Source organism: Hylaeus volcanicus, chromosome 5 (assembly GCF_026283585.1).
Source record: "Hylaeus volcanicus isolate JK05 chromosome 5, UHH_iyHylVolc1.0_haploid, whole genome shotgun sequence".
In the NCBI taxonomy this organism is placed as follows: domain Eukaryota; kingdom Metazoa; phylum Arthropoda; class Insecta; order Hymenoptera; family Colletidae; genus Hylaeus; species Hylaeus volcanicus.
Genome location: NC_071980.1, coordinates 2,082,210 through 2,095,152, shown reverse-complemented (window position 1 = coordinate 2,095,152; position 12,943 = coordinate 2,082,210). Strand labels below are relative to the sequence as shown.

The 12,943-nt window shown below is 37.3% G+C and overlaps 1 protein-coding gene and 1 long non-coding RNA gene across 6 annotated transcripts; both read left to right on the top strand.

The window, feature by feature from the left end:
* Positions 1-6,188: 6,188 nt before the first annotated feature.
* On the top strand, positions 6,189-9,147 carry LOC128877713 (uncharacterized). Its single transcript, XR_008457293.1, has 3 exons — positions 6,189-8,192; positions 8,330-8,441; positions 8,671-9,147. It is a non-coding gene; the product is annotated as an uncharacterized LOC128877713 (long non-coding RNA).
* A 318-nt stretch (positions 9,148-9,465) lies between these two features.
* LOC128877360 (DCN1-like protein 5) lies at positions 9,466-12,852 on the top strand. Of its 5 annotated transcripts, none has more exons than XM_054124597.1 (7): positions 9,466-9,596; positions 9,675-9,767; positions 9,999-10,211; positions 10,639-10,777; positions 10,841-11,207; positions 11,289-11,496; positions 11,569-12,852. In XM_054124597.1, exons 4-7 carry the CDS (start codon positions 10,650-10,652, stop codon positions 11,652-11,654), a joined length of 789 nt encoding a protein of 262 aa, XP_053980572.1. In that variant the 5' UTR covers positions 9,466-9,596; positions 9,675-9,767; positions 9,999-10,211; positions 10,639-10,649; the 3' UTR covers positions 11,655-12,852. The 5 variants fall into 5 exon arrangements, with proteins under 5 accessions (XP_053980572.1, XP_053980573.1, XP_053980577.1 ...); XM_054124598.1 differs by having other exon boundaries at positions 9,675-9,776; XM_054124602.1 differs by lacking the exon at positions 9,999-10,211.
* The last annotated feature ends 91 nt before the right edge of the window (positions 12,853-12,943 follow it).

The window sequence follows — 12,943 nt, the reverse complement described above, 5'->3', positions numbered from 1 at the left end:
CGGACGTGGAACGCACAGCTGGAACTGTTGCTCGTGCGAAACGGATAACATCTTCGTTGGCAAATGAATGTAGGAGGAGAAACTCAAGGCACTGAGATAATAATTCGAACCAGTGACTATAGCAAAATTAATTATATCGTCTGGATAACTTTCAGTCGTTGCAGCGCGTTCCCTTTTTCCTGGAGTTATCGTAACGAAATCATCCAACGAGGGAACAACCAGCGATTTCGATGAAACTTTCCGCAAATGTTGTCGGGTGCAACCTGACACGCACTATTTCGCAAGCATTTCCTACAATTCTCGAATTTTGGAAACGTACCTTCTTGTATTAGAAGATTTCACTTTCTCAGGAAACGCTTGCAAGTCTCTAAAACCATCCCCTATGAGAATTTACTTGCTACGATTTTCCAAAATTTCATTACCTCGGGAACGTAACGGGGTTAGACGTTTTCCGAATTGGCGAATGAATCCATTCGCGTTGCGATCTATGTTTGGCACAGCGGCTACTCGTGTCACGTTATTTATAAGCAGAAAAAGAATGAGCCGCGCACGCTACACCGGATGCAATCTGGTCGCGTTAAATTCAGCACCAGGCACTTCCTGCAGTTTGACATACTGATAGCCCGCTTAAAGCACGTCGTATTTACAAGGTGCGCGTGTGTGTTATATACGTTGGTATTGTAATCGCGAAATAATCGAAACAAGCCGATAACCTACGCACAGGAATCCAACACAGGAGTTTGCGTAAATGTGTTCGTTTCTAATGAAAACGTTATGTTATAAAGCACGCGTGTACATGGAAAGTCGGCAATTACGATTGTACGCGTCCGTTAATTAAATATTAGCCAAGCATTTCGACGAATTTCATTGGATACTGAAATTAACACGAGTCGATTTATTATGTACACGTTTTCGTAGCAATAGAGGGTAGTGCTCGGTGACCATAAATTCCAATTTGAAATGTGCAACGTTTAACCGTAATACGTTATTTACTTCGCCTACTTAACCGGCATTATGATATTATCCCCCATCAAATAATGGCTCGCATTTCTACAATTTATTACCTCGTTTGTTTCTCGACAAAAACTTGCGACTAAGAAATAAATCTACCTCCAGGTTTTCGCCACACACCTTTGCGCTGCTCTGGATATTACAGAGGAAACTTGTTTCTATCCACATACATATTTAATAGCCCATTCTTTCCACCCCCACCCACTCCCCCATGTTTCCATGCCTTCCTTTCGCTTATTTTTCTCCTTGCTCGACAAATGCTGATTCCATGGTATACGTAGCAAACGCCACGTAAAAACTACCGTGCGTATCGCGCTCGTTATCAATCACTTTCTTGTAAATATAATAAATTTAGCTGCTTGCTATGGTTTTAGCTATATCCATCTCTCTGCGCTGCTTGTTTCAGGACACCCTGTACCTACATACGCGTACTACGAATATTAATACCATCCGAGATTAAGATCCAAAATTAGCTAGTAAACGCGAGTTACACTTTTAGACACGACTTTGTCACAACGGATCTCCGACTCGCAATTTTAGAGAACATGTTTACCTAAGATGTTACTTACAAACGGATGCAGAAATGCAAAGAAAGAAAGAAGCAAAGAGAATAACGCAAAACAACTTTCCTACTGGAAAAGGTCTGATTCACGATAATTCAGAGTCAAATCATTGCTCCGAGATCAGTTCAATTTCATTCTGGAAACATGTCACGTAGTTCAATCAGAATTTGAATTTTCCATGATTTCATCCATACCTGACGTGTTTCGTTCTTCCTTCTATGGAGATCGATTCGTTCTTTTTTTTTTTCTCTCTCTTTGTTTTCAGGCGTTATTATAGATCCCGACAAATTTACACGCCCGAAACGACGTAAAGCTGCCGAAACGGTCTGGAATATTTTTACGCTTTTTTTTTTTTTCTTTCCGCGAGATTTTACGGGCACATCGATGCCAGACCTTGACAAGTGGGAACGTTTCAGGATCGGGTACGCCTACGTGGATAGATTTTCTCCGGATTCGCGCATCGAGGGGTTCAAATTTATCGATATCTCGAGGGAGCGAACATGGAAATTAACATGCGGATTGGCAGCCACTGTTATGAATCTCAAACGTACTCGAGGTACTACTGCACACGATCAGAGTACGCGATGCGTATACAGTTGCACGCAAAAATATCTATTCTGTGCCTATAATATAAACGATTTTTTAGAGGGCCCTTTAGAATCTTGTTTTTCAATCGAACACGAATAGAAAATGATGTTTCGAATAAACTATACTATTTCACGCCTCTATTGTTTATGTAAAATGGGATATGTATATGGTGAGAGCGTATACTTTTGCGAGGAACTGTATACGCCCGCGCCGAAAATACAAAACGATACGGTGTTTCCACTTTTCGACGGTGAAAACTTTTACCAAAACGTTTGCGGTCATGTAAACATTTGCGAGATCAGTTTCAAAGAGATAAAACGTGATAGTAGAGCGCGCAAACCGCGGACGATTTTCGTGATATTTTTCCATGTACTAGATTAGGTTGCTATAATTATACTGGCATCCTAAACTCGATTATTAATCACCTATTTCCTTCGATATAATGACAAACAGTGAACAAAACAAATATGCACGAATACAACGTATCCACACTGATATCAAAAACACATGCAAACAAATATTTCACGAATTAATCAATATCGATTTTAACGTTTCAATGTGGGTAAGTGCATATATTCTGCATCCGTTCTGTGAATATTTTCCATGATCGCGTATGCCATAAACGCATAAAATCTGTAATCTACTTATGGGATTATCCTATCCTTATGATGTACCAGCTTACGGTATATATTTGAATATTTTCTTTCAACGAGTACAAAAAACTGCTTTTTCCCGTCGTCTGCCTTTCAAAAGTGAAACGTGCATTTCACACAATTTTTCGCACATCAATCCTACTTCAGAGCCCTCAAAAGCCCAAGAATACTCGTCGATGACGAAGAACCTGCTGGAGTTCGCTTCTTTCTCATCCATTCATCGCGAATTTCCAAAACGACCCTAAGTACGATACTCTAAAATCCGAGAGTCTTTTCGAATGGTCTCAATTTTTCTCTACCTGTACAGCTAATCAGAAAACCTAAAAATCGAGTGTCGGTATGAAAATGATATTAAATACGCCAATTTCGCTCTCGATTAAAATTCTGTTGTTAATTTCAAGCGAGCCAAGTCCCGAGATAAAAGTTTCACAGCAGGAACGAAATTAAACAGTCGCTTGAGCTTACTAACGGTGAACTCAGTTTTCGAGCAATTATCGGATCTTTCTAATTTCGGAAAGCGAGGAAGTTGAGAGAGCAACCGGAAGTGGAATTGAAACAACTAAACAAACGAGTCTGGCTTGGGAACGACGAACGGAAATGAAAGTTCGAGACGAGACCGAGAATGGATACCAAAAATCTCGAGTTCGATCGAGAAAATAATCAAACCAATCTTTGGAAACTGTGATGTCGAACCTACGGTATCGTATATTTCTATCTAGAAAGATCCGTATACTCCCAAACGTTGGAATATACTACTGCACATAATTGTAATCACATTTTATAACCGAAACCGAAATTAGAATTACAATTGAATTCGAGTTAACGTCTGAAATTACTCCAACAGCAATCGCAGCTAATTGATTATGTAATCAATCACGATTACGATTGATCGATGAATGAATGCAGTCTCGATTTTTCATTCCATTAAATCGTGTTAATTTGATACCAAAAGTTGAACACTCGAGGCGTGGGCCATCGATACAACGTAGTTTTTGCCCACGGTAGAGCGGAAACTCGACTTTCTGCATTAATAAGCAACTATGTATCGCGAGGGCGAGCGTACACGTGCAGCAGCCGCGTATATATCAATACGCGGGGGAGTCGGACTTGGCAATTAGCTTGCGGATCGGTGGCTACGGTTTTAAACGTACCAAAGTGCCCGACAGAGTCGCCCGTCGCGATACGCTTTCGACAGGCGCAGCTGCACACCCAGAACAAAACATGCATTCTCCATTCTACTGTCGAATATTCAGAGGGGCTTTTAACAATTCATCAATGCCGACAGTGGCGTGGCTTTACTTGTAAGCCTTACCTCGACATTTTACGATCTTCCTGTCAGCTCGCATCCGTTATCTATGACGCTTCGACTCGACGGATGTCATTGTAGATCAGAAGCATAAGAAGAAAATAAAATCGATGTAAGAGATATCATCGTGTTGACAATGTTTGCAAGCTTTGCTAGAACATATTTCTTTCTTTCGAAGATAAAGCGTCGTATGAAGAAATTTTAATCTACATTTTCGACTCAATTTTTCACGTAGAATCACCCCCTACTCGCTTGTACCACTAGGGCACCGTGTATAATCGACAGAAATCCGTTCAGTGCCACGAACCGCACGCCCGTCGTTGTCGAACGATAAATATTTCTCAAGACAAAGCAGCTTTGTGTTTCTGTTGACGAAGTTGCACCATCCCGCGATACCTACAAACCGCATGAAACAATATCCTTAAGTGGCTCTGGAAATAGCTCGAGTTCGCTCAGCACGTCCCCCGCAAACAAAGAAACAACGATACACGAGTGGGTGGGTATTAACTGCGTCCACACAAAGCGAAAACGCGTTATTATCAACGCTGCGCGACGGTATATAATTCAAAACTCGCAAACTCGACGTTATAAGAGGCGCGGCGGTATTCCAGCAGCGGTCTTTCGAAAAAGAACAAGCTCTAGACGGTGAATTTCACCAAGTTTTTACGAGACCCGATACACTCCGTTGCGCGAGGATACATTATGGTTCCATCGCGGCAGGCTGCTATACACGAATATTAGTTTCGCGGGGAAAGAGTTCGTTAACGACCTGGATAACTCAATTAGTGTAGCAATCGGCTGGAAAGCGAAAAATCCGGGTCTGAATCGTCCTCTAACGATCATCCAATTGGGTCGATTTCTTTTCGCCATGCAGCCGTTACTTTCGAGTAAGATTTAACTCGTTCGGTACCGAGATACTTTTTTCGAACGGAAAAAGAAGAGAAACCGCTAGCTTCTACAACGAGCAACGGTATCACGAACTTCTACAAATATTTCCTAGTGTCTAATAACTAAAAAAAAAAAAAGAAAAAAGGAAAAAAAACAACAAGTTGCGAGAGGTATTCCTCCAACGAGTGGAAGGGGTCCTTCGAAAAAAGTTTCGGACAAACTCGCCGATACCTATACCGAGCAGGGTGACAAATGCAAGTCAGCCGCAGATTTGCGTTCCGCGGGTTCTCTCGGGTCGTAAAAACATCAGGAGCTGCGGACCAGGGTCCACCTAGGGACACCACTGATACCGCGTGATTAATTAAGTGCAGAACGATAAGTTTGCCGCCGGCTAGGAAAGTACTTCATTGTGATGACAGAATGGATCTGCCGTTCGCAGACACCTGTAATTCAAGATGGTGAACGAGAGCAAGCGGAGGCATTCAATCACCTCTCGACGGGTCGACGAGGACGTTGCCGCCACGTCCGACGAATTTCCAATAGACATTTAATTATCCCGGACAACGAATGGCGGGACCCCTTTAAATTTTGCGAACGTGAAGCAACCTTGCTTAACTCGCGACGCGACGCTACTTTGACGTTGGGATCGAAGAGGAAAACTCGTCCTCTGTTGGCATTGAAACCCGACGCCCCTTTTAATTCCCAATTCGTCAACACGGAGTAACACGCCGATCGACGGATCCGATTCATCTGTTCGATTCGACGCGCCATGTTTTTCGTCGCGGTCCGATGGCACCATCGAGTACCAACTTTTTCCTCGAAACGTGAAATGGGGTAGTTGGCGAGAATCGAGTTGCAGCGATCAAGAAAACGCAGGGAATGGAGTATCACTTGTAACGCGCTTCCTCCTCGATCCTTAAGGGTCCATTCTACTTTGTGGTAAGCGAAAAATCGATTCTTTTTCGCTGATTACTTTTTGTACCGCGTTCTTTGGGAACGTATTAATCCGATGACGAAGTGCATACAATCAGCTCCAAGTCTATGTTTGTATGAATATGTCGATGTATATATAAATATACGTAAGAGATTTTAGATACTTAAGATATTTTAGATTCTAGCATACTATTTCGCAATTAACGCGTTCAAGAAAAGAAAATTCAAGTTGCTTTATAAACAGCGAGTACATACAGAACCCATCGAACTCCCCCGTTTCCTATTTAAAACTTTCAATAGAATTTCCTCGAACGTCTCTTACGCGTATATAAAAAACAGTTACAAAGTTTCCCCGGGCCGAGAAAGAATCATAAGTTTCGGGAAGAAGAGAATACTGCGGAGGAATACACGATGTAAGAAACTTTTCCTATGTTACAAAACTTCAATTATTCGTTACAAAGTTCGAAACTTTACTAATTTACTTGGAAACCAAATTTATCATCGCGTACCATAATGTCGGGTACATAAATTTACTTATCATCGGCGAGATTCGATCCTATATCCTCGATTAAAATTGTCGATTAAATTCATTCGTATTGGATGTTCTCTGACATACAGAAGGTAACGTTTGTCGTAGTATTTCATTTCTTAACTTTCGTCAAATTCACAAATTCTATCCGGATTTATCTTTGTTAATTTTTTTTTTTTCTATTTTCCTAGCCTGGTGTTTTTTTGGCAATGCTTTAGGGCCTACGTGATATCCATCGACGGGTCTTTCGAAAATCGGCAGAAAATTGCGACCCAGCTTCGACAACGCGGTCGTGCCCGGTGGTGTCAGTTTTTCTCCCTACGCCATTGCCAGAGGAGCGTTTCATTCATCATTCTGGGCAGCGCGCAGTTTGCGGATTCTGCATTCGTTTCCGGGCGGCGAGCAGTGGCACTTCATTCTTACGGAATACACCGGATATGCTGGGAGACAGGTCAAACCAGACACCGAAGCATTCGAACCGTGCCAGCATCCCTCCGACGTTTCCGCTTCTCTCTATTTGTATTTGCCTGAATTTCACGGCCCCGATTTCCCTCGTTAGTCGAGATTCTACGCTCCCTTCTTTTCTTGTCAGCTCGTCAACGCGGATGAAAAAGAAAATATTCGCGCGTCCCTCAGTTTCCCTGGGATTCCGCAAAGTAACATCGCGAGCTTTCATAACGCCACTTAAAAAAAACCTGAGAAACTGGATGTTCTTCGAGAAGCACGTACGGAAGGAACAATCAACGATCTTCCTCGATAACAGGAACATCTCACGGGGAAAGTTATCGGGAGAGTGACGGGGGTATAGATCGGGTGATATTAAAAAAAGATGATACTAAAGTGACTGTCTATTAAATAATCGTAGGATGTTAGACAAAAAAAATACTAGCATCGTGTGACGATTTGTTTGAGGGGGTAAGAGGTGACACTATAATGACTGTCTATAAAGTAATCGTAGGATGTTAGAAAAAACAATACTAAGTTTGCGCGACGATTTGTTTGAGAAGGTATTTTAGTCTAAACCGTTAATTTTCAGGAATTCTAAGTGTTTAAAATTTTTTTTTATATTCTACGTCTATTGGTTCGCCTTTTTCGATTCACGCGTGTTTTCATATAAAAAGTCGTGATCTCGATTTATACGGTACTCTGCAAATATTGTTATATAACACTATCTGTAATACTGTCATTGGAAAAGATATATCTATATATGCTCGATATCATAGATACCCATACTCCACCTAGTGTAAATTTGTCTCCCTATGTAGGCGGCGAGTATGTGAAGCATACGACACCATTTACCCTCAGCTTTATCATAAATATGAAAATCATGAGGAAACCTATTTACCAACAGGGCACGATACCTTTCCGTATTAAATTACATATGACGTGTTACACCAAGAAGTTTCAAATTAAGGTCCCCAAGAATAACCATGAATATACTTTCAGCGATAACCTCGGAGAGTGTAGTGCTGAATTAAGGGAGTAATATTACCAACTTGTACTTCTAATTACGAGGAACCCAAAACACGGAGCAGCCGCACTTACGATATAATTACTGTACATTTCTCTGCGTCTGCTGGTGGCGCCATGCCTCTAATATTCTACATGGAATACGACACAGCCGGTACAATGCAACTCATATCAAGACTAAAACAAGTAGACTTGGCTACTTGAGCATGGAAAATTGTCTCTAGCACGAATGAAATGAAAATATTTGAAAGGTAACGAATAAAGTTACTAAAATTCCACATATGAAAATGTACTTTTAAACACTTGTTCAACGATAGACTGTTATATCAGTGAAAGAAAATTATTTATAATTACAGACCATGTAATAGGTAATCCTAATTTTACATAGGTTAACGCGAGAACGAAATTACCGACTGTATAAAATATCAATGGATACACAGCGCGCTCTAGAGTTGAAAATGGTAACTATGAGAGCCATATTGAATCGCGCAACACAGTCGGTAAGTTACCAGACGTGGATAACTCGTTCCTATATCTACATTCTATCCACAGTCGATACATAGTCTATGGCAGTGTATAGCTATTACCATCGCAGAGATCGCTTGAATCTGTAACTAAAAGTATATAAATATTAGATAAAAGCACCACTAGAGAGTAAATAAGATTAATAATAGCAATTAGCAGTAATTAGATGGCAACAGATATGAAATATATATCTAATTGTTCCAGAAACACTCGTAGCGTCTAAAACCGCTAACTTTCAGAAGACAAATGGCGATCGCGGGCAAGCTGTGCGCGCGCAGCTTGACTCCTGTTTGGCGCGCGCAGCTAGACGGTGGGCGGGAAAAAAGTTAATATTCAAATTTCCAAAAAAAGATTAAACGCCATTGAACCGTGTATCATGGATAATATTGTTGATACGCGGTCGAGGGTACTTGAAGTAGAAATTATGACTGCAAAAGAAAAAGAAAAACAAACAGGTATCAGATCAACGTTTAAGTTCTTAATTACACTTGTTTACTGTCACATATTCAGTGTCATCTGTCAGCCCATATATCTCAAGTATTGAACAGTGAAATATCATTAGTTTCATAAATAATTTGTACAATGTAAATATATTAATTTTAATTCAGTATGTAATTTTAGATTAACTTTTGGTAACTGTATAATAAATGGAGATAGCTTGGCACACTAAATTTGTTAACATCCCTGACTTCAGTATTTCCGTTTATTTCTTTGAAATTCGTTCATTAATTTACGATTTAAGTTAGGTATTAAGTGTTAGTTAGTTTATTAATTGTCGAATTAATAGCTTATAGAAAAGATTTATAGAAATTTAAATATTTGATCATTGTACAAGAACTATTAACTAATCCTATCGATAAATAAATAATTGGAGAAATAAATAATTTTCATATTATATTAATAACCTCCATACATTTTTGTTATATCAAGGTATCGATACTATCGAAGTTACGCGATTATAATAACGTAGCATCGATATTTGCTTTTTATTTGTCAATAGTTGTCCCCACTAGTGAGAAATAGATTCTGCGTTTGGTATCCCTGCGAAAAAGGCATGCTGACTCGAAACGGCAATAAAATGAAATAAAGCGGACCTGTGAAAAAGTTTTATTTAACCGTGCAGCGTTTAGGTAGTACAAAATATCCAAATTAGTAGACTAGCTAGATATTTGATGACGCTGACACTATGCTTAATATTATTTTTATAGACCGTACTGCAAACCAAGTTTTATATTGATGTTGACTTTTGACTGTGAGAAATACATTTCTGGTACAATTACTCTAGTGGTTCGTTGAAGAAGGTAGGGAGGGTCTGTTCGATTCATTATACATTTATATATTTCATTATAATAATTTAGTAATCATTGATCCACATTCCTACGAATGTTTAACATTAAAATGCGACTCGTGTCACAGCTGAAAATAATTTGCATACATAAGCTCTTTTATATAGTAACTTGCTCCTTCTATTTCCACATTACGAATGCAATTCAGAATTAATTCTACTTATACGATATATTAATGGCTCTTAGGTATTTGTTTGCAATATCACATGTACAAAGCGGTTAAAACTAGTGTAAGAAAAGTTCAAAATTACGTGATACTTCAATTAATCGTCGAACCTAACCTCATACTCGATCTTCTAACACGGAAGGGAGATGTCAGTTTAACAAGTACAAACCAGTTATATTACGGATCCTTTGAATCACGTTAATTTTTCTGATTACTTACGTCTTCGCTGCGTGGTAAGTAATATATTTTGTCGCTGTATGTTGTATTCATACTCATTGTCCAGATCATTTTTTACATTTATTGTCAATACCATCTTTTATCAGTTCGTATTAGTTTATTTTTCTTGTTTCAATCAAACAGTCAGAATATTCACAATATTCCCCACAAGAATAATTGCATTATTAAGTTTTTAAAAGAATCTATTGCATATATACAAGAATAAAAATAATGTAGTGTAATGTGATTCATTGTAGTTAATATTTATTAAAAATACCAATGTATATAATAAGATAGTTTATTAGCAAACTATATATATATATCTTTATAATATTTTCATGAATCACCTTCTATATCTATAAACTTATGAATGTTATACATATCATATAATTCAATGTACCTTGTATTATATTTATTTGTAAAAACATTAAATGTTTATTTTAGTTAAACGAGGGATGCCACGCAGCAAGCGTAGAGCGCCCTCTAGCACAAATCATCATCATACATCTATTGAAATGACACCTAGTGCCCATGAAGAGGGTATACCAAGGCATCCATCGAAACGGCTTAGACATACATCTAGGTAAATTACTTTGGAGTATTGTAGGTCTATATTATTCATATTTTCTATACTTTCCTTTTTTAGTGCAAGACGTTATACAAAAACAGAAGATGTTTCAAGCACTTCATCCTTTTCCCAAAAGCGGTGTATCACATGGTTTAGAGAATACACAACACCTGATGATTCAGACACTCTTGGTCCTGAAGGAATGGAAAAGTTTTGCGAAGATATTGGAGTAGAACCTGAAAATGTTGTAATGCTTGTTCTTGCATATAAAATGAATGCCCGTCAAATGGGTTTTTTTACACTAAGCGAATGGTTAAAAGGCCTTTCGGAATTACAGTGTGATTCTATTAGTAAAATACAACAGAGACTTGAGTACCTAAGGATTCAGTTAAACGATCCTCATACTTTCAAAGGAATTTACAGATATGCTTATGATTTTGCTAGAGTAAGCATTATTACGTATTTATGTATTTTTAAATATTTCATATATTCATGTATAAGTGCTATTAATATTATTATATTTAAGGACAAAGATCAAAGGAGTATGGATATGGAAACTGCAAGAGTTATGCTACAGTTACTTTTGGGAAAGCATTGGCCACTGTTCACACAGTTTGCTCAGTTCCTAGATCAATCAAAGTACAAAGTGATTAATAAAGATCAATGGTGCAACATTTTAGAATTTTCTCGTACAATCAATCATGATTTATCTAATTATGATTTAGATGGAGCATGTGTGTACTCCTATGATGTTATTGGTAATAATTTCTATGTGCGTACATTCGTTATGTAAATTATTTTTACAGGGCCAGTGATGCTTGATGAATTTGTTGAATGGTTAAAAATGCAACGAGGTAAGGAAGCATCGTCAACAGAAGTTAGAGGCAGCTGAAACATTCAATAAAAATAGTCCACTGAAATAAAAAGAACTCATCTCTTCTATCATCATATTTTGTTAATAACAAAATTTCTGTTTATATCATAACCTCGCAACACTTCAGTTATCACCATTCGTACTATATTTTTTTATTAATCGGTAATGTAAGTAGCTTATATTAATATGATTTTATGGTATATTTTAAACAAATTCTGCTTGAAAACCTTTTAGATCATTCTCAATTACTTATCACCATTCATAGATGATCCAATATTTGTCGCAGAAACTCTTGTGATTATGAGTAAAACTCTTTTAATGTTTCATTTCCATTTGATATGCAAATTCTATGCAAAACAAATAAATTTATTTATAAATATACTCGAAAAATTATTTAAATTTGTTTGTAAACTACATAACAATTACATAGAAATATTATACAATATTTAATATTTGAAATACAACAAAACACATTGAAACATACCACTTACTTAATATTAAATATTTCCTATAAATGCCACAAATATTAATATAAATTAGAATATTAAGTCTCATTGAATCATATATTTATGAAGTATAACTGAAATTAAATTTTATTCGCAAATAATGGCTTTAGGAACGCTACGTTATTTCTATTATCATACACAATACCTTCAATCTTTAAAATTTTATTTATTTCTTTTTATTCCTTCTCTCATTTCTCATCATAAAAATTTTTGCGACGACTTCAATGGATTAATGTATGGTGGTTATTTAAGTAATTCTGTAATATATTTTAAATCGTTGAACATGTTATTTAGCAGAATATTTAGACGTACATTGCGGTTCTAAATTTTATCCCGTAAATAAATTTTGTCAAATAATAACATAGGAAATCATTGCAATTGCAATTACGAATTAGTTTAATTATTAAATCAAATTTGTTTAGTTATGTGTACTTGTACATTTTTTCCTGCATGTGTACTTCCATTACAAATAACGTTAGCGATATAATATAAAATTAAATTTCGAATTTCGCTCATAACTTTTAAATTAATAGTATCCTTACACTCACGGATGAAAAGTATCTAATGGAAAATTATAAACTCATACATAATGAAGGAATTAGAAACAAGAATTTAAAATCATTGTATGCCGCTGCAATATAACTGCCATGTGGAGAATGTAATGTAACGAAAGAACGTGAATAAATAAAATACTTTTTTCAATATCCCCATTCTTGCTTATTTTGCTTGTTTTATAATTCATTTTCATTAAGAATTCCATCCGTAATACGAGTTTTTTAAAAATCGCGGCGGTGTTACACG